The sequence below is a fragment of the Tachypleus tridentatus genome, chromosome 2 (genome assembly GCF_004210375.1).
Source record: "Tachypleus tridentatus isolate NWPU-2018 chromosome 2, ASM421037v1, whole genome shotgun sequence".
Taxonomy (NCBI): domain Eukaryota; kingdom Metazoa; phylum Arthropoda; class Merostomata; order Xiphosura; family Limulidae; genus Tachypleus; species Tachypleus tridentatus.
In genome coordinates, this window is record NC_134826.1 from 51,700,907 (window position 1) to 51,723,256 (window position 22,350).

Here is a 22,350-nt window from a genome sequence, read left to right on the forward strand (position 1 = left end):
ACCAATATTTGCAGCTAAAAATAATACTGACAAAACGCTTCTTTCCACAATCTTTGTCTATAAAATACACCAGCCACAATTTTGTCTCTTCAATCTCAACCAGTAACTTACCTTAACATTAGTTTACAACAACAACAAAATCTACTTTCTCGCTTTTAGCGTTGTCTGATCGAAAATCACATGATCTCAACTATCAGCTTGTGACATGTGATGAAATACTTATACAACAAGATATTTTAACAAATTCAGATCTGAAAAATCTAACTCTATAAAACTCGTTACCTAAAAAATAGATGTTTATACTTTAAATAGTTTGACGGATGAATACAATAAAAAAACAAATAAAAACAGTTTGAAAGGTTATTTTCCGACTCTTAATATTTCAATTAATCGTGGGTCAGGCTTGACTTAGCAGGTTGCTTTATAGATTATGGATATAAATTTTAAAGATTTGAACACGTTCCGTTATAAAACTGACAGTTAATGTAGGAATTTGATTTAGTGTAGTCAAGTAGATGGCAGATACTGCTCGCTGGTTGAGTTCCCTTTGCTCAGCAATTCTAATTTATTGACTTCTACCCCTGACATTGAGTACTTGACCTAGCTGTTTAGCTCATATGTCACATAAAATACTATTCGTGTTCAAAATACCAAATTTGTGATAATTAAAAAATAACAAATCACGTTTTTGATTAATACTATGTGTCAAAAATCTGGTTCAAAAAGTAGTAGGAGTTTCAATATACGTGAGAGGATTTTAAAAGTACGAGAATAACATACTTTTGAAATAAAACCTACTAATTATTATGTATGTGAGTGTGAAATACTCATTGATTGCTATTTAACAGGTTTTGAGTCTCAGCTACATCATTTCGGAATTTGAAAATCATTTGCACGAGATGCTTTCAGGTAAACTGGCTTCACGAAATAGTAAATTAGATATGTCCACAAAATATAAGAAGAGACTCGACAATATAAATTGTAAAGTAATACTAAGTTCCATTACAGAAACTGTGTCTGTGCTATGAAATAAATGGATTGGACACGAGGCATGAAAATCATTGTTTGATTCAACACAAATGGTCAGCGAGTTACATGACCTTAAAAATAAAGAATAGTCTCTTTTTCTGGAGTTGGAAATTGATGAAACTGGCTATACTCACTCAAAACGTGTTTCTAAACTACACAACTTACTCGATTTATCTTTTTTGTTTTGTTTCTTCAGGAGATCTCTTCGACCATGTCAATTGTTTCCCCTCTGTTTCAGTTACCCTACTTTGTGTTACGCTTTCTGATTTTGTCCTTCCATTCGTTTTCATTTTCTTGTTAAACGAGTTTTTCTTTTTCTGCACTGTTCCTTCAGTTTAAAATTTATTTCATGAATGGTGTTAGAATTGTTCAGTTGAAATGAAAGGCTGGAGAGGCTCATCGTAACCATGCCCTCTTTTAATTCAAATTAATGAATATTTCAAATATCTGGTTTAATCTATAACGGTGTTGAAAGAGTTTACTGTAAATATGATCGTTTATAAATGAAAAAAAACAACAACATAAAATCCAATTCAGTTTTTAACACAATATTACCACAAGAGAGTTAAATACAGTAATTACTAGCCATTTTGAGATTTAGTTTTTAAAATTAAATGTTGGTATTCGTGTTTTTCAAAACATTGAAATAATTTGCTTTAAGCATGATCACTTATTTTAAAAAAAATGTTGTTTTTTAAATCTAAAGCTACAGCAGGCTATCTGCTGTTGTAAATCAGAAGACTTACTGATGTTCCACTGGGGTACATCTGAATATTTTTTATAAAAATAAAACACCCTATCTATACTCATGGGCATCCGCAGAAATTTTTACAGGGGGATCAAAGCAGTATGAAATTGTAAAGTGAATAAACATACGCTTAATAAATAAATAATGGATTATATTTCTCATCTCCTGAAGTAGTTCATAATTTATACTTTGCGGTAGAAATCGTAAGTGTGGTAATGCGTTCCATTAAAAATGTAGCTAATAGACGCTCTATGAGCTAGATGGCGAGGCATACGCATCTCTTGACAACTAGACAAGTTTCAAATTAAACTAATATTAAAATGGCGTCTCACAGATATACTCATGCTATAGTGTGTCGTATTCCTAATAGTTTTAAAACGAAAGCTCTTGAAATATGGGGCGAAATTGACTTGGATGTTGCAAAACATCAACAGGAAGAATATTGTAAAATATTAAGAAGCATTGGTTTGGATGTTATTGAGCTTCCTCCAGATGAAAACTTACCCAATTGTGTTTTCGTTGAAGATACAGCCGTAGTTTGTAACGGAACAGCATTGATATGTCGTCCAGGGCACCCGGCGCGGCAAAAAGAGGTGAGGCTACGAATATAGAATAATGTATGTGTATGTTTTATTCTATTACGTGATTATCAAGAAAATATTTAGCTTTTCGGTGCTACTTCATCTTTTAATTTTATTTATTAATATTAGTGAAAATGGTCTGTGTATATGATTTAGTAATTAGTAACAATAATATTTTTTATTACTAGCAATATAAATTCCAAATTTGTAGATCTCACTGGGCGGGGCTGGAACAGTACGTTACTATTCACATCAACACTGAAAACAGGTAAAACCACAAAACATATAATGGGAAGTTAAAGTCTTGACGTGGAATGAAAAGACAGGGCTAGTTTTACATCAGATAAATATTAATTTTACATTAAACCAAATATATAGTAAGATGGGGAAATGGGTAGTTACTGAGGGCATCTTGTGCTTTGATTTTAACAACAAAATTAACAATATAAATTACCTAAAATAGGATAAACAGTTACTGAGTTACTGGCATATCAGTTATTTAAGAATAAAAAAAACATACCCATACAGATTGTACCTACAAGTCACACTTTCTTGAAGAAATTTGTAACCAGCTTATTTGTTAATGTACACTTGTTTTGAGCACAAACTTAATGTACTAATCAAATGAAGCCTTTCTCAAAACATTATATTATGGACAACTAGTAAAGATAGTCACCATATAACTTTGTTCAAAATTCAAAAACAAACACAACTTTATTGTTAGAGTCATTTAATTAAAGTGTTTCATTTTGTACCCAGTCAAGTAATAGCCTTAATATAAGGAATTTATAATATTGTAGCACTTAATCACTTGTTTAGGACTGTAATGAGAAATAGTGACGTGGACTTCTATATTTTGAATATCAAGTGACTAACTTATGATTTCAGTGTTAAAATTAAACTTTGTTTTGCTAGGTACTAGGATCATGCATCTAAAGGTACTTCAAAAAATAAAAGGGAGCTTTTTTTTTGTTTCATTATTTTGCTCATTTTCATAACTGAACCTCTGTGTCAGTTATGGAATTGTTCATGAACCAGATGAAATGAAACCTGGTGGAAATTTGTGTAACAGTAAGATGTTGTAGTCAACTATTTGTTTTAAATCTTTATTCTCGATATTTTTCTAGTGACATCATCTAGTAATCTCGTAGATGTCTGATAGTGAATGTATATTTGATCAACTGTGTACCACCTTGGTGTTATAAGGGTACCCATGTGATTTGACAAGTAAAATAAATATTAATTTGTTACGATTGGATCACCATCAAGTATTTTAAGGTGGTACAGTTGACAAGAAAAGTAAAATAGAGAATTTCAATGTTTCTTGCCAATAGTTTTTGTACATTATGGCATTTTGGTTACTTTTAAGACCAGAAGAAAATACAATAATATGAATCTTTTTTTTTCATCAAGTAAAAAATTACTTTTTTATGTGAGAAGAAATAATGAGACAAAATTAATACATAAGTCTAAAAAAAATAGTTACATAAAAATAATTCTCAGTGTTTTTAATAAAAACATTACAACAAAAGTAAAATCATCAGTTGTATACAGTAAACCAAAATAACCCAACATGATGTCAATATACAAGGTAGATTTTATTCACTTGAAACTTAAAAAATGAAATAATTATTTGAAATATACACTCCTCCCAAAAAAAAACGACATGAAAAAGAAATTGATATATTATACTGGAAAAAAATGTTTCCCTACATTAATTTCTATACATGTTTATTTAAACAATGATAAAACGAGCTGGCATGAATAATAATCTGCACTCTTGTTAGTTGTGACAAGTTTGTGTGCTTTTCACTCACCAATTTCTGGACCAGCAAACATCTTTCCAGCCCATGGTATTTGGCAGAAACTGATGGAATATTCATGATGACAAGAAACCCACTTGAAGTAAAAATATATCTTAGAATGGCAGGCATTGGTGTTGACAATTTTATTAATAAAGCAGAGAACAACATTTCAAACATCTTAGGTCATCTCCATGTTGACATCCGTCCTGATGGAATATTCGTATATAAATTATAATGTATTTTTGAGGCCTACAACAAATTAGATGGACAGCAAACCAGTCCATGATGTTGAAACAGTTGGTTTAGTGTTTGTTACCTTGCTTTCACAATTAAATATCAGAGACCCAGTCAACTTGAGTTTTACTCTACTTAAGCCTAAGAAGGTAAGTATTATTAATTTGCATATTCCAGAGAGCTATTGTCTATTGCAGGCAGAATTTCAGTTAACGAGGCTTTTGATGTATATTTCAGATTATGTGCCCAAGAATTTATGTTTGAGTGAATGAAAGAAACTAATTACCCTCAAATTATAATAACATTATAAACCAAGTTTATATAATTTAATATTTCTTAAAAGTAAATGAATAGCGAAACCGAAACTTCTGTGAGCTACCAAATTACATATGTATACACACACTTCTAATAAATGTGTATCGACCCGATGTTTGGTTGGTCACGGTTCTATTCTCCTCTGTAAACCTGTAATATGAATGTTATTTTAGATTATAGTGGTATCAAGTACGTGGAGGAAGTAAAATACGCACGTGCAAAATGAATTGCTTTCTTTTGTTTATGTACAGGGTGGCCCGTAAGTCCCTACTCATCCATATGTTATTATGTTATATTCAATTATGCATGTATTATAAATTTTCTTTTTTTTTCAAAGAAATATGGCCGATGTAAGCCCATTTACACGTGAAGAACGTATTGTGGCAATATTATGCAGCGAGAATGAGGGACAGCACACAGATACACTGGATACATAAAATATATGGATGGGTAGGGACTTACGGGCCGCCCTGTATATCCTAAGCCTATTCCTGTTCGTTTGTTTTATTCAATTTCGTTGTTTCCCTTCTGCTGTTAAATTGAAACTGTTCAGTTGTTTGTAGTGTATGTGTATATATATAACATTTTTGTTAACCGTTATTATTATCAAAGTAACACAAAGTGTGTTAACTTTAATAAACAACTACCTCTTTGTTCACATATGTAATCCAGTATTTTATGTCGCCACGTATATTTTTGTTAGGTGGCGTTCAAGTGTTTGTTTGTTTCAGAATTGGCTGAAAGGGTGTTACCTTACTTGTGTTTTAGAGTCGCGTGCACGTTATATTTTGTTATTTGAAGCAATCGAATATAAACAAACTAAAGTGAGATTAATTATTCCAGATCAATTTACTTGTCGTTGTTAGTCGGACTTTCTAAAGGAACTACAGTGAACAAAACACATATATTATTATTTAATGAATATGACATTTTGTTTGGTTTTAAAATATTGAAGTTTGGTGGTTGTTTTCCGGATATTTGCGCAAAGCTACTCAAGGGCTCTGACTGCAATCCGGATCTAATTTTGAATTGACAGATTAGACAGAATGCAGATAGTCAATAGTGTCTGCCACTAATTCTTGAGCTACTCTTGTTAGAACAAGTAATGATTTGATCTTTATCTGTGCAATCCAATCCATAGCATTAAACTGCGAAGCGTGATTTTTTACGTTTTTGACGCAATGGGTCATAAACAATAATTCCAGTTTAGTTTTTTTAGCTTTGAAATAAACCATTTATATTGTGGCTATACTGATTAATTATTATTAAGAGTGGATTGGTGACCCCCAGTGTCCCAGTGATAAACACGAGAGCTTCTGATGCTAAAATTCGGGTTGCGATCCCTCCGATGGTAACAGGGCAGGTAGAACATTGGATAGCTTGAACACTTAGACAAGACTAACCAACAAAGCGGTTTGACGAATTATTTCATTTCGTACTATTACTTTTCTTAATAAATTTAGTGGTTTTTATTTTCCCCTAGTGTCTGATTGTAAATAAAACTGACAATTTCCGCCTGTACGTTGTTCGTACTAAACATTTGGAACACAATACTGTTGTTGGTATATAATTCACAAATACGCCCAGATATATTTAGAGATACGGCATTACGTCGTACCTGCATATACAATAACATAATTTGGGAAAACATGTATATCTTTTGTGGATGCGCTCTACTGAGTATTTCAGTTTTTGTTGTTGTTGTTTTTTTTTTTTGTCACGGCCATCTTTATGTATCTCTTTTGATGATGCGTTCGTTCGATTGGTTAAAGAAATATTAAAACTACGTGTAAGTTGTCGAGTTTCAACAATAACAATTTCTACTGACATTCAGTATATTCTAGAGTTTGTATGTTTTTCAACAACAACAAAAAATGTGCCATTTCTTTAAATTTTATACATTGTGAGCATATAACGTAAGACAAAGATTTAGGATTACCTGTTGTTCCAGTCTAAAAACTCTGTTTTTTCGTTTGGCTTGTTTGAATTTTGCGCAGAGCTGCACGAGGACTATCTGTGCTAGCCGTCCCTAATTTAGCAGTGTAAGACTAGAGGGAAGGCAGCTAGTCATCACCACCCACCGCCAACTCTTGGGCTACTCTTTTACCAACGAATAGCGGAATTGTCCGTAACATAACGCTCACACGGCTGAAAGGACGAGCATGTTTGGTGTGACGGGGGATTCGAACCCACGATCCTCGTATTACGTGTCAAGCTCCTTAACTACCTGGCCATGCTGGGCCCATACTTTCTGGTGAATATAAAGTTTGTTTCGTTTTTAACAAGAAAAGTAAGTTATAGTAAGGTATAATTTTTGGGAGTAAACTAGTCAGAGATGAAATTTAAGTTTCGTATAATTTCTCCTTTTATTTTGCCCCCGTCACCACTCCTTCTCCACTAGTAACTCAGCGAAAAGTATGTAGGCTTACAATGCGAGAAACTGGGTTTCGACACCCATGGTGGGCAGAACACACACATGTCATTGTGTAACTTTGCGCTTAACAACTACGAAAAAAATAACAACCTATTTTTAATATCATTATTTACCTTTTCTGAAACAAACAAATTACGGTTTCCCTGAGGTTCGTTGTCACCACCGAAACTAACAACACATTTTTTTCTACGAATACTCAATAATTCGTTGTTAATACTATTTAGTATGTGTATCCGCTAAATAAATTGAAGGTTCTATGGAACTATTACATTCATAATGACAGAAATTCGTATCAAACGATGTCAGTTATTGTATGTCACGTGTTCTTGATGCGTGATGCATGCATGCATCAAAGGTTCTGATGTCTATTTATAAGTAAAATTATAAATACATTGAAATGTATTAAACAACAACTTTTTACTTACAGAGCTTCTAACCGATGCTTTTATGTGGGAGTACTTTACAGTACATTCCCCCCACCCACACACCCACCCGCTCTTAACAGCTGTGTAAACTAAAGCGTACTTTATTTACACTCCACTGTTTCAAACAGCCAACACTAACGGAAGGAAACCACGATGATAGCACCGACGGTATCCATTTTGAATTTTCCATAAATGATGTCATGTCAAATTATTTGGCGAGTGAAAAATATCTCACCTTTTTTTAAAGTAAGAATTGAAATAAGAACAAGGAGGAATCCTTAATAACCGCCGCCATAATTCGATCTCAAATCGGTTAGGAGACTGAGCTATGAGCTCAACTTTTTACTTGAAAAGAAAACCCACCTCGGAACCATTCTGTTAGCCGATGTGCCGCGGCTAAAAATAGTTTCATAATCATCATCTGTGGCCTTGATACTATGAGTGCATTTATAACTTGGTCACCGACTTATGTAAATAGGATACGCTTAGAAGGCCACAAGATTTAAAGGAGGCATGCATAAGAAAAGGGATAGCTGTGCCTTTACTGAAAGTCATGGCGCTCTAATAAGCCGAAATTAGTGGCTTGTTGATTGAATTAAACGGGAAAAATTCAATAAAGCAGGCAAAAAGTTTAACTTGTTAAAAAGGAAAAGAGAGATACGTAATTTGTACATGTAAAATTAAAAAATTCTGTTTTTAAGTAGGATAAAAATCTTGTTTGTTTTAATTTGAAATGTCTCATTTTATTTCTTGTCATTTTCTAGTCGCTAAACTTAACAGATTAGCAGAAAAATAAGTTCGAAAGACTGATTTTTTTTTTTCTGCCAAAAACGTCGTATTTTCCTTCATTTGCAGAGCTGACTGTTATAACGGGATATTAAAGTGTCCCTCTGGAATAAAGTTAAAAAAAAAACAGCACTGTTCATTGATGAGCTAGAGTGTGGATGCAATGTGCGATAGTCATGTCTGCGAGAATAGCTCCACTTAACGATCTCTGGTGGGTTTTAGATCGACTCTAATAATTCGGAATATAAATAATCTACAGCCTCCTTTACATTTTACAGTGGGAAAGTTATACAGGAATACGAGCGCTAGCCACTCCAGAAAACGATTAAATGTAATCCGATGGTCGCGTGTTCGAATCCCCGTCACACCAAGCACGCTCATCCTTTCAGCCGTGGAGGCGTTATAATGTACCTTTATTAAATTTCAGTGGTATAGGCGTACTGTAAACTGCTGAATTAATTAGTTACGAAAATGCTGTTCCTATGACTGGATTAAACAAAAGGTAAGCCTCAACAGCCGCGGTGCGTGAGATTCTTTTAAGCAACATTATAATAATATATCATAATTTTTTGTCTTTTTTTATTAGTTATATTTTTGTGTGCCATCAATACCAAGCTTGGGTTACGCGTATACCTGATTCGATTTTATTACCCATAAGGATCTTTACCAGCCTTAAGCGTGGTCAAATGCATCAATCAAAAGAATTAGACCCCTTGAGTTCAAAACTGTAATTAGATCTCGGATTGATCAAGAGATAACGGAGTTGTGACCTACAGGTTTGTACTTGAAAACAAACAACTCAGCCGTTCTGTGAGCCAATATGCCACGGCTGAAAATGTAACGTATTTAATACCATTCTGTCTTTAATGTTATTTGTTTTGACTTCGATGAAAGAAACGACCTCATAAATTATCTTCGATTTATTTCTATTTCTTTGTTTTACGTGTTTAATGACTTATTTTTCGTAATTGTGTACAAAAGTCAGGCAGCGTGGTCATAATCTTGGTCTTGACATGAAGGTAACAAACAGTTTCAGATCATCAAAACTTCAGTGCATAATTCTTTTGTTCTCGTTTCAGCGAAGTGGACAGGTAGGTATGTAACGTCATCGTTATTTCCATACGATGATGTCATTATTTGCACGCGCCTCCGGGTGGCCTGTGCAAGTATTTCTTTTAGCCTTCATGGTCAACGCCTCGGTTGTGTTCAATTAGAAACTCGTTCGAGGAACAAGTGTGTTGTGAAAGTGAAGAATAAAATCGGATTCATTACTTCGCCATCTTTAATGGCACGACTAGGCATACTTTTACACAAGGCTTTCGTTGTTCTTAAAATATAGGATAATTAAGAAAGACTTAGCCAAGCATAGCTTTGTGGTTAGGGCGCTCAACTCGCAATCTGTGGATGGCGAGTTCGAATTCCCGTCGCCTAATTTGTTTGGTCATCCTGTCAGCTGTGGGGACGTTATTATGGATGGTCAGTTTTATTATTCGTTGGTAAAAGAGTTGGCGGTGGATGGTTTTGACTAGCTGACCCCCCTCCCTAGATATTTACTGCGTAATTTAGTGTCGGCTACCAGGAGAGATGGGCGCCATGAAATAAATCTGCCAGAGAATCGTTAATAATACATTAGCATCTAAGGATGTCAGCGCCCTCTGAACTAAAAAAAGACCCGAGAACAAAATATTTTCACATTATAAAATATATATTCAATTTTCAGCGACATGATTAAACATGCATCAATAAAAAAATGAGAGTTTTTCAAATAAATATATTTTAAACTGTGGTCTTTCGTTATCAGTACGAATATTCACGACATAGCATTCGAATGTGGACTTCATTATTTTGAAGAAACAAAAAAAAAAAGAATTCAAGAGCATGACAGATTTGTAAGACCAGACACTAATTCTAGTGTATCTGCAATATTCCATAGTGTAAAAGGAAGACTAGAGGACAGAATTATATATATAAATATCAGTATGTGTGTGTCTGTTCCTTATACGTTTTAACATTTCTTAATCAGTGAGCACCAAACTTGATACAGAATGATATGAGGAAGTTCATAGTGGGTGGAGAAGGCGCTGAAACCCCATCTAATTCCTGGAACTATCAAATGAGTACAATTTGACGTAGGATAACACGGAAAAGGTTATGAGAGGGGTAGACCCCCGTGACTACTTCCAGAAGACTATCAAATTGACACAATTTGCCATAGCGATACAGGATAACACGAAAAGGTCATGAGAGGGGTAGACCCCTCACCTACTTCCAGAAGACTATCAAATTGACACAGAAATACAGGATGACACGAGAGGGTCTGACCCCTATCTACTTTGATACTGATAGAATTATTGGAAACAGTATGTCTTTTTTTTTAGTATTGGTACCTTTATCTAATTTTATTTTTAATTTAAGATAAAAATAGAAGCACAGTTTCCTATTGTTTTGTTTTACAAAAGAGTTTTTATTTCACCCCCGCCCCAACGGAATGTGAACAATGAAAAAGGAAAGAGAGAAAAATCATCCAACATCTAGTTACTGATAAGTGAAACCAACCTAGCATAGAAGTCGGTAAAGCTCGGATGTCCCTCTTATAAGTATTTCCACAGTTAAATTGCTTAGAGCAGAAAATAACCAAACAACGAAATAAACATGAATATGTTTGGATTTTTTAAAAATAGTTTAATATAATCAGAGTACAGAATCATCCTACCAATAAGATATTTAAAACATTCAAAATACTATAAAATTTTGGCCAGGCATGGCCTGATGGGTTAAGGCGTTCGACTCGTAACCTGAGGATTACGGGTTCGAATCCCCGTCGTACCAAACATGCTTGCCCTTTCAACCGTGGGGGCGTTATAATGTGACGGTCAATCCCATTATTCGCTGGTAAAAGAGTAGCCCAAGAGTTGACGGTGTGTGGTGATGACAAGTTGCCTTCCATCTAGTCTTACATTGCTAAATTAGGGACGGCTAGCGAAAATAACCCTTGTGTAGAATTGCGCGAGATTAAAAACAAACAAATTGTTGCAATCGATCATGTTTCAATAGTCGAGACTAGTGCTAGACCTCAAATTAAAGAACTGTTTTTTTTATAAAGTTACACTATCTGTGTGGTCCATATCTCTATAGGATTATATTAATTCATTTTGTCATTAATTATCTATGTAAGGTACATAGAGGACTCTGTGGTAGTTGATTAGGGTAAATGCAGTGTCGACGATATTTTTATTCAGATTTCGTTGTTTATCATATATTAATAAAAACCTAACCAATAAAATCATGAATCCACAAGCAAAATGTATTTTAATAATTTTAGGGTTAGTTGTAAGAAAGACCTGTATATTTTTATATGTTGCTTTAGAATTGGTAAGTAAATATTTCGATGACATAACTTGCCACAAGTAGTTAAATTAGGATATTTTTATAATTAAAACGTGCAATTCTCTTCACTGGACCTGTTATTGCAACTTTACATGTTCTGCCTGCATCTGGATAAGAAATGGACGTGGTCTTTTCCATGTAATACGAGAGAAGTTCAGAAAGTACAGTTACAGCTGCTTGTGTCAAGAGGGAAATAATCTTTGATTTACGGTAATACATAAATTCCCAATGTCTCTCCGTACCTATCAATGTGATATTAGGAGTTTCTTTAAAGACACTCACGTGCATGGCACGCATTTCCCGCCACATGCGACAAGAAGGCGTTTCCCCGAGAAACGAATGATAAACCAATAAATCATATCCATCAAGTTTGTCATTTGTAAGGGCCAAGTTTTATGATATGATTAGAAATATCCATTAGTATGTTGGAAACTCTTAATATTTTGTTGTTACTATTACATTAAAAAACACACTTAGATATGGTAAAGACGGGGGAAAAAACCGAATAGTCTAACGAAGATTGATTTGCTACGAAGATGCTTTATGGAAAAGACTTAATTCGATTTTTTTACAACTGTTGTAATGTTCTGTATTTATTTGTTTGGAATTAAGCACAAAGCTACACAATAGATCATCTGTGCTAAATGTTCTGTAATGAATTCTTCCTTAAAAAAACACGTTAGATCCATTTGTGTGTCTTCCAAATCTGTGTAGGTTTGAGTGAAGAAAAGCATTGAATATGTCGAGTACTTGTGCCTGGTAGTAAGGAGTTAGAAACCATTTAATTTGATATGTATTGATTGACATAGATTTATTGGTTTATGCACCTATAACAAACACTGCTCTTTTTATTATTTTCAAGTTTTATTTATTTTAAAGGTTCTTAGTGAATTTTGTGGTAATGGCTTTACCTTAGGGCCTGTTTAGTGTCGAAATGTTTTAGGCTTACATTAAGTTGTGTTTTTACTTAATTTTCTTTAGGTGGAAATTATCAGGACCATCATGAAGAAGGAGTTAGAACTGCCAATTATAGAAATTGCTGACCCGAAAGCAACAATTGATGGAGGTGATGTGCTGTTTACAGGTAACATCTTCTGACACATCTACAATTTAACTGGTGGTACCCTTGTGTAATGTGAGAAGTATTGGAACCTTTACAATAGCATACTGAAAGTAACACTTGAGATAAAGTAACTGTTAATTAATCTGGAAGGTATCTGTAGCATGGTATACTGATGTAGTTTTCAGTATTTTTTTCTGTGGGTCTTCATAGAATTAGTGACTTTGTTCAAGTAAAGATTGTATACAGTTTGGTTCTGTGTCTACCTCATTGCCTGCTTTGGGGGATGATGCCAGTAAAGATACTTGTTCAAGTTGGTATGAGTTGGACATTCTCTCTTTTTTAATATGTAATTTGGAATTATTATCAACATAGGTGGCATATGGATTATGAAATACTGAATTAGAACTTTTCCAGATGTGAAAGTGTGATGCAACATTATTATTGGTTGGGGATCTTTTCCTGTGCAGGTTCATTTGGAAATCATTTTCCACTTCCAACAGGCCAGTTTGAATGCAAACTTCTAGAATCTGGCCAGTTATTTAGAAAGGTTTGTTTGTTTCTTGGTATTGATTTGTTTTACCTTCATGTTGTACATAATATTCACTTAATGTTTCCAGACCTTGTTTTTTGAATGGTTTAACTTACCATCTGGACACCATATGTTCTGTTTAACATCCTTAAAACCAAGGCTAAGGAACCATCAGAATTTCTTTATCCAACATTGCAATAATATTTTTGGATGCTTTGCATGCTTGAAAATTATTTCCTATCATTCATTCAAATTTATACATGGAATATAAAAGTAGTTAGACCACATCAGATTCACTGTTTTATTTGTTTTATTATAGCAAAGCCACAGTGGGCTATTTGTTGTGTCCACTATATGTAATTGAACAGTTGATTTTCTTATTGTAAACTTATAGCCTTACCTCTATCCCATCAGGGGACCATTCACTGCTTGTAAGAGTTAAAATAGTCATGAAGCCTTGGTGAATGTCCATGATGTGGCATTTGAATAGAGGTGTTTATATTTTTATGTGGGATGTGCACAATCTGGTAAATGTCCTTAGTGTGATGTTTGCGTAATGGTATACATCTTTTTGTGGCACAGTATTTTCACAGTCTAGTTAATGACCCTGATGTAGTATTAACTTACTGTATATCCTTTGTGCTACAGTACTTCTTCAGTCTGGTTAATGTCCCTGGTGTGGTATTAACTTACTGTATATCCTTTGTGGTACAGTACTTCTACAGTGTGGTTAATGTCCCTGGTGTGGTATTAACTTACTGTGTATCCTTTATGTGGTATAGTACTTCTACAGTCTGGTGAATGTCCGTGGTATGGTATTAACTTACTGTATATCCTTTGATACAGTCTGGTGAATGTCCCTGGTGAGGTATTAACTTACTGTATATCCTTTGATACAGTCTGGTGAATGTCCCTGGTGAGGTATTAACTTACTGTATATCCGATGTTACATCATTGATCTGTTTACTTGTGTTGTTTGGTAACTTTACAGTCAGGTGAGCACCAGTTCCAGCATTTCTTAACTGGGAAGTGAGGGCTATAATGACATTTGAAGGTGTTTTGCTGACCTTCCTTGATTTGGCTTCAATACAGTATGGTAGATATTCTATATATGGACTAAAAAAGGTACTACAAGTTTGATTTAAATCTACAGCATATGTTTATTATAATGACTTAACTTAGCATTTGTACCACCTGTTAAATGTGTTTGGTGTTACATGTAGAGCTGGCCAATTAATTGATATAATTAGTTATTAATGAGTATGAATTGGTATCATAAGAAATGATCCTCTAATTACAATTGGTGTTTATGATTAGCCCACCTATCCAGATAATAGAAAACTTATTTATTATGCTCTTGCATTAAAATGTTCAAGGAATCCAGCTTGATGTGTTGTTCATGTTGTAATACATCAAAAGTAATGGTTAAATAGAATTATGTTCTTGTGAGGTTTGTTTTAATTAGAAAGTTTAATCTCCCTTATGAACAGGTTTCTAAGATTATTAACCTTAAGACTCTTTTCTACATCTTAAAATTTACATTTGGCAAAAACCCCCATTCAAAAACTTTTGAAACTTTAACTGTTTGCAGTTAGGAAAAAATGATGAAAACAAAAAAGTATGAATTTTAAAATTTAATTACAATGGTGACAACTTTTAAAATAGTCCCAGGAATTTGAACCATGGTATAACACCTGTCTTCCAACATTGTAAAATTAAATATCCAAAACAAATTTTAGGTTTTCTAGCTTGTACACCTCAGAAATACTGATGTGTACATGCATAAGATAAGGGTTACCTTAGATTTTTATTAAAATGCTGCAAGTTTTTAAGTGAAAAAAATATTATGTAATTTTTTTTATTGATTTTAATCAGTTAAACACTTGTAGGTGCACAAGTAAGAAACTTCTTCTCCTGTAGGTCGAGAATTTTTTGTTGGTCTCACTGACCACACAAATGAATCTGGAGCATGTGCTTTAGCTGCAGCTTTTCCAGAATATCCAGTGACCCCCATCAGAGTGACCCACAAGCTGCACCTGAAGAGCCTGTTGTCTATGGCAGGACCTGACATTCTCTGTGTCAGTGAAGGAAAGGAGAACAAGAGTGTCCTGAAGGTACTTTGATGGCACAAACTACACCTCTCAGTACTCATTGTTAACTTTGACAGCACAAACTACACCTCTCACTACTCGTTGTTGACTTTGACGGCACAAACTACACCTCTCACTACTCGTTGACTTTGATGGCACAAACTACACCTCTCACTACTCGTTGTTGACTTTGACGGCACAAACTACACCTCTCACTACTCGTTGTAGACTTTGATGGCACAAACTACACCTCTCACTACTCGTTGTAGACTTTGATGGCACAAACTACACCTCTCAGTACTCGTGGTTGACTTTGACGGCACAAACTATGCCTCTCAGTACTCGTGGTTGCTACTCTACATTTTTTTGTTTTTATCAATATAATTTAATGTTTAAAATACAAATTGTTTTCAGACTAGTCATAATTATCTTCTAGTTGTTACGCTCACTACTTATACAAATTATGCTATTTTTACCAGTAAGACTAATGGACATTGCTTAACAAGCACTGGTAACTAGAGACATATCATGGGTAGTGTGAGCAGTATATTTGAATGTGGTGCCAAGTTTACATGGGTAGTGTGAGCAGTATATTTGAATGTGGTGCCAAGTTTACATGGGTAGTGTGAGCAGTATATTTGAATGTGGTGCCAAGTTTACATGGGTAGTGTGAGCAGTATATTTGAATGTGGTGCCAAGTTTACATGGGTAGTGTGAGCAGTATATTTGAATGTGGTGCCAAGTTTACATGGGTAGTCAATTGCCTGATGGACTAACAAAAATGATCTAATTGGTTGAGATTGGGGAAGGTGACAAATTTTTATGATGCACAGTGTGCTATCAAACATCTGTAAGGCACTGCTAGTAACAAAGCAGTTAGCATGTAACTTTGTGTTCATTTCTTGTGAAAACATGTTTTTTTATAACTCCAATCAGCAACTTTGTTTCTGGACTAAAGGGACTTCATTAGCTTTTATCAGTAATAAATTCAAGATAATGAGCTGTTAGTCTCACATAAAAATATCACTGGGAATTTACATTTGATAAATACTGAAAAAGTGAAACTTCTGGGCTAATTGTGATATTACTATCTTACAGTTGGTGGTAACTTGAGATTTAACATGCAATGAAAACAAATTAAGAAAACCCTACCTCTGTAGAAATAATTTTAAAAGGTAAAATATAAGACTAAGGATATTTTTATAACTTGTAATTTAACATTTAGTAAACAATTTTGTAAAACATTAAAATATTCAAGTGTTTTTACTAAACCAAGAATTGGAAATAACTTTCAAAATACTAAATTATATTAAATGTTTTTTTATATATTAAATAATTTAACCAATACTGTAAATGAAAGTACCTCAGAGAGAACGTAATTTACTTCTAAACGCACCAAACCAAGCACTTCCTTTCAAGCATTATCATCAACTTTCTGTAAGATATTTTTACCTTAATAGTTTTGATAGGCAAGTATCTGACATATAAAGTCAACAATTTCTTGTTCGAACAGAGGATTGAACAGGAGGCATCTTTTCGATACCAGACAGTCACAGTTCCGGATCCAGGTGCTGCAAACTGTATTTATGCTAATGGAACCTTGATTCATGCTGCAGAGTTTCCAGAAAGTATTAAGGTACTTCCTTAAAAGGCTTAATTTTTCAAATACTTGTACTTCATGGCTGATGACTGAAAGATGCATTTTAATTTGTTGATATCGTGTTTGTTTTGTGTGTTGAAGGTGCAACATATTTGAAAACTTTTAGTTACACTTGTTGCAGTGTTTGTTCCAGTTTTATTTTTGTATATTTAGCTAAAATGAAAATGATTTCTCATCTTTTGGAAGTTTCTTATGTTTGTAAAAAAATATTTGTTTTTTCATAGACTGCTTAAAACTCTAAATAGTTCTGTACTATACAATGGCAGCATCATGTAATTGTGTGGAACACTAACCAGTTTTGTAAATAATGTGTTTGGTTATATGATTGAAGTGACAGATTGAAGCAACCTTACATTATCTGTAGATGTACATAAGTTACTTTGATCTGTTTATTTTGCTACTATGTGCTTAGCATTACAATTTATTTAATTGAAAAGTAAGAACAAAGTGTAAAAATATTTCTTTCAGTGTTTCTGATTATACTATATATGTTAGGACTACTTTACTAATTTGGTATATCATTGAAAAGTATGAACAAAGTGTAAGAATATTACTTTCAGTGTTTCTGATTATACTATATATGTTAGGACTACTTTACTAATTTGGTATATCATTGAAAAGTATGAACAAAGTTCAAGAATATTACTTTCAGTGTTTCTGATTATACTATATATGTTAGGACTACTTTACTAATTTGGTATATCATTGAAAAGTATGAACAAAGTGCAAGAATATTACTTTCAGTGTTTCTGATTATACTAAATATGTTAGGACTACTTTACTAATTTGATATATCATTGAAAAGTATGAACAAAGTGTCAGAATATTTCTTTCAGTGTTTCTGATTATACTATATATATAAGTACTACTTTACTAATTTGATGTATCATTGAAAAGTATGAACAAAGTGTCAGAATATTTCTTTCAGTGTTTCTGATTATACAATATATATAAGGACTACTTTACTAATTTGATGTATCATTGAAAAGTGTGAATAAAGTGTGAGAATACTATATTTTTGGACTACTTTTTTTGAAACTATGAACTTCTGTGCTGTATTTAAGGTATTTTTTATATATTTATTAGAAAAATTGTTTTTACAATTTTTAATCTACTGGCTCTTTTTTGTGTTTAATTTGAAATATCATTTCTTATTCTTCTGCTATTTGCGTGTTTGCTGAACATTGGGTATTTTTTAAGTGTTCGTCAGAAATGCTCTTGTTACTAGTGTTCTAATCATTAAGTAATTGTAGCACAAATTTCTTCTGTAGGTGTTTGAAGAGAAAGTAGACTTCAACAGGATTGCTCTGAATATGAGTGAGCTACGAAAAGCAAATGGTGCCCTCACGTGTTCCTGTATTCTCATCAAGAAAAACAAGTACCTGAAGAAGTTGTAAAGATAGAAGGTGGTTTGAACACTGTACCTTATGATACCACCGAGTATGGGGGGAAAACCCATTAGAATTAAATTGGTATGGCCTTCTATTTCATCTCCCTCCACTACCAGCTAAAGGTACTTAGCTGATCAGGGAATTTAAGGCAAGCTACATTTTTTATTTTGCATGAAGAAGAAATTATATATATATATATATATGTGTGTGTATATAACTACAAATTTTTTGTCTTATTTCAGAAATATGGTATATGGCTTTTGCATATAATTTCATGTTACAAAGAAGGTAAAAGATATTTTTGGACATGAAACAAGATTCATGAGCAAGTCATCATTTTGTTTGTAGTCATTATACTTATATAACATAGAGTGCAAAAGAACTCTTTCTTGTGAATTGTTTTCTGAATTTGGCAAACCTACCCTAGAGTATTAGAAGTGTCAGAATACTGAGTTTTAAAGCATTCATATTTTTTTTATTAATTATTCGTTCATGTTTTTGTTCCCGTCATTTCACAGTGTGCAGTAGTTGTTCTTTTTTTCATCTTTGTTTTTCTGAATTTGTTACCTGAGAACTTGAATCTTACTTGTTTGATTTGATTTTAGAAGATATTGCTCAGAGTTGTGATGAAATGGGTAAGTGATTATTATTATTATTATACTGTCATGTGTGCTTTTAGATTTCTATCATCAAAATATGGTGCTATTATTGTGTCGGTGTTTTCATTTCAGCTACTGTAATCTATACAAGTCGACATTTTAAAATCATCAGTGAATGGAATGATTATGTGAAAAATCAAACAAGTAGGCTAGACACATAAATTAATCTCAGATATTAGAGTGAAATTGTCTAGCTGGTACTGCAGCAAACAAACAGTATTAATACAGAATATTGTAAGTACTTGAACAATACATAATAACACCATTGTTCAGAATCAGATAAGTTTTTGATTGATGACCTGTTGAAGTCTAACTTTTACATATGGCTGTCCCACATACTAGTTATTGTGTACAATTATTTATTCATATGTTCTATGAATATCTTAGCTTAAATAAGACTAAACAAACTTTGATTTGAGCTTAGACACTTGTTCTGTAACAAATGTATAATAAAGTTACTGAAATATGCCACATAAAGCCAATGTTTTATAAGTACTGTTCTTTCCAAGTAAGAGCGACTGAAGGTTTATAAAGTATAAGAATGAAACAGTGTTTGTTACACTAGAGATGCATACTGTTGAACCTAGTGTTACATGAAACAAGTTACTTGTTTTATTTGTTAACAGCACAGGATTTATTTGTGTAATATGGATGGTACAGTTACACCACAGATCATGTGACACCTATCCAAATTGTACACACTATCATAAACAGGCTTCTTAGATATGATAGGCTAAAGGATTATGATCTGGTTTTAAGCCTTACTTAACGTAATAGAGAATAATGGATATTGCAGAATGTCATGTAACATATCCAACTGGTATGGTCTATTTTACACAGATCTGTTGGATGTGGTAGGCACAGTTTATTAAGGGATACCTCTGGATAACTCTGTAGAAATTAAGGAAATGTATGCAATATTTCATGGCAGTTGTATTTTATAAACTTAATTTATTAGGTTTTATTTCAGTAACTAAAACCCAGGAATTCTTAATATTTAACTTTGTATATGGTTCGATTTTACTTATCATTTTGTGATGTTAGGATACATTGGCTTTGTTTGTTGTTAGATGACTTAAAATTTTTGTTACTGTGCCATCCGTTTGAAAGTTAAAAATATTTCAGTAATAACTCATGTAATTGTAGAGAAAAAAAGCCATTTTTGTACTGACAAACAATAACTAATTTATAATCTATGCCTTCTAAAATGGCCAGGTGGTTAAGGCACTTGACTAGTAATCCGAGGGTGGTGGGTTTGAATCCCCCTCACACTAAACATGCTCTCCCTTTCAGCCATGGAAGTGTTATAATGTGATGGTCAGTTCTACTATTTGTTGTTTTTTACTCTTGAGTAGCCCAAGAATTGGCAGTGGGTGGTGATGACTAGTTGCCTTCCCTCTAGTCTAACACTGTTAAAATAGGGACAGCTAGCACAGATAGCTCTCATGTAGCTTTGTGTGAAATTCAAACAAACAAACCTTCTAAAAGTGCAGTTTAGTATATCAAGATAATACAAAAAGGTCCATCCTGTCTGCAAGAAAAATAAAAGGTTTAAAATTACAACTACTAAGGTATATTGTTTTACAATAGTGCATGAAACAGTCTGTGAAATTATGGAATAGGAACTAGCTGGAAAAAGGTTTGGGAACCACTGTTCTAGAAAATATGAGTAAAAGTGCTTGTATGAAGTATCTAGAATATGAACAGATATACCAGGAAACAAATATTTAACCTTCAAATTGAATGAACTGCAGTTTTTATAACAAAAATCAATTCCAAAGTGAAGTGTAGCTACATTCCTTTTGACTTATAACATCTGCTGATTTGTGAAGTATTACATTCGAGCAAGATTTTAAATTTTGACCAACAGAACTACTAGAATTGATAAAAAAAAAAACAAGATTAACTATCATTATTCTCACTATTTTTAAACAACCGATGTGGATCCACTACCCAGTTGTTAAAGTTGGATATCATTGGGTGAATGGTGCTTAGGCATTGATTTTCATGCTTTATTTACTATAACTTGCAAATGTTTGAACAATATTTTCTGATCAGTTTGAATAACAGATTCACACATATGATAGGTGATGTCTGTCTTTGGTGTTCTTTTTTCCACTGATAATGAACTTTATTTGCAAAATGAGAAAACTTAAACCATTTGAATATTTTAAGAAAAAAATATTAAAAAAGATTTAAGGACAAAAATTTGTTGACTCTAAATTTTTATGAATAAAATCAACTCTTCACATTCCACTTTTGTAATTTTTCAAATGTGGGTATTCTGTATAACTTCACAGCTGAATGAAAAATGCTAAGATTTTATGCTAAGATATCAGAAGCTTGTAGCATTTATCTGAAGTATTGTAATCGTGTTCATTTATGTATTATGCTTTTTATATTGTACATATACACATTTGATTTGACATTATATTACCATTTGTTTGTTTGATGTCATAAAGTATAGCACGGCCAGTTATAAATAGATTGTGCATTTATGTGTTTGTAATGTTTATTATTGTGTTGATGATGTTAAAATTTAACCGATTGGATTATACTGCACTAAAAGTGTTGCCTTATTATTCAAGTTAACTTGGACTAGTTTTAAGGAGTTTTTGAATATATCTTTCAATTTTCACTTTTCTTGTATCTTTTTCATGATCTTTAAACTTGGAGTATTGTGAATCGTTGCTGACAAATGACTTGTCATTCTATATTCACAACCAGTTTTATTATCAGTTAATGTTTTCAAGCCCAAAAACAAGGACCAATTTAAAGTATTTCACTTTGTTTTCTCTTAAAACTGTTTTTTTTTCTTATTCTTTTGATTATGGTAACAAGTGTCTTTTGATGTGGAAAACGTTGCCTTAGAAATTTGATATTTTTCAGAATATCTTTAAAGAAGTGATACTGTTACAACTTTACAAAGTCATTATGTTATAGAAATGTCTTTAAAACTGTCAATCTAAGAAATTAGGATATTATTGAATTCTGTATTATATCAGTGAAGAAAATACAACTTTATCTTTCTGTTAAATGTTTACAATACAGCAGTTTATTAAATCCTGTGAAAACTTGGAGTGAAAGATGTGTGGTTATCAGAACACTTTCATTTATATCAGTTAGAAAATCTTATTTTAAACTATTACTGATTTTTAATATGATATTTTTTCTAAGATTGTGGATAACGTGTTTTAATTATCGAGACAAACAA

At 32.9% G+C, this 22,350-nt stretch overlaps 2 protein-coding genes across 10 annotated transcripts in view; one reads left to right on the forward strand and one right to left on the reverse strand.

Moving 5' to 3' along the window:
* The window catches only part of LOC143243796 (uncharacterized), a 31,197-nt gene extending 30,635 nt beyond the window's left edge, over positions 1 to 562 (reverse strand). For 3 of the 9 annotated variants that reach the window (XM_076487469.1, XM_076487465.1, XM_076487460.1), the window contains exon 1: positions 3 to 167. The gene's annotated coding sequence lies outside the window, so the exon portion shown is untranslated. Of the gene's footprint in view, positions 1 to 2; positions 234 to 282 lie in introns of those variants that run through there. The other 6 variants (XM_076487468.1, XM_076487461.1, XM_076487466.1 and 3 more) reach the window with 4 other exon arrangements.
* A 1,485-nt stretch (positions 563 to 2,047) lies between these two features.
* LOC143243798 (N(G),N(G)-dimethylarginine dimethylaminohydrolase 1-like) lies at positions 2,048 to 22,216 on the forward strand. Its single transcript, XM_076487470.1, has 5 exons — positions 2,048 to 2,370; positions 12,726 to 12,828; positions 15,257 to 15,450; positions 16,940 to 17,062; positions 18,358 to 22,216. The coding sequence occupies exons 1-5, from the start codon at positions 2,098 to 2,100 to the stop codon at positions 18,481 to 18,483; spliced, it is 819 nt and encodes a 272-aa protein (XP_076343585.1). The 5' UTR covers positions 2,048 to 2,097; the 3' UTR covers positions 18,484 to 22,216.
* The last annotated feature ends 134 nt before the right edge of the window (positions 22,217 to 22,350 follow it).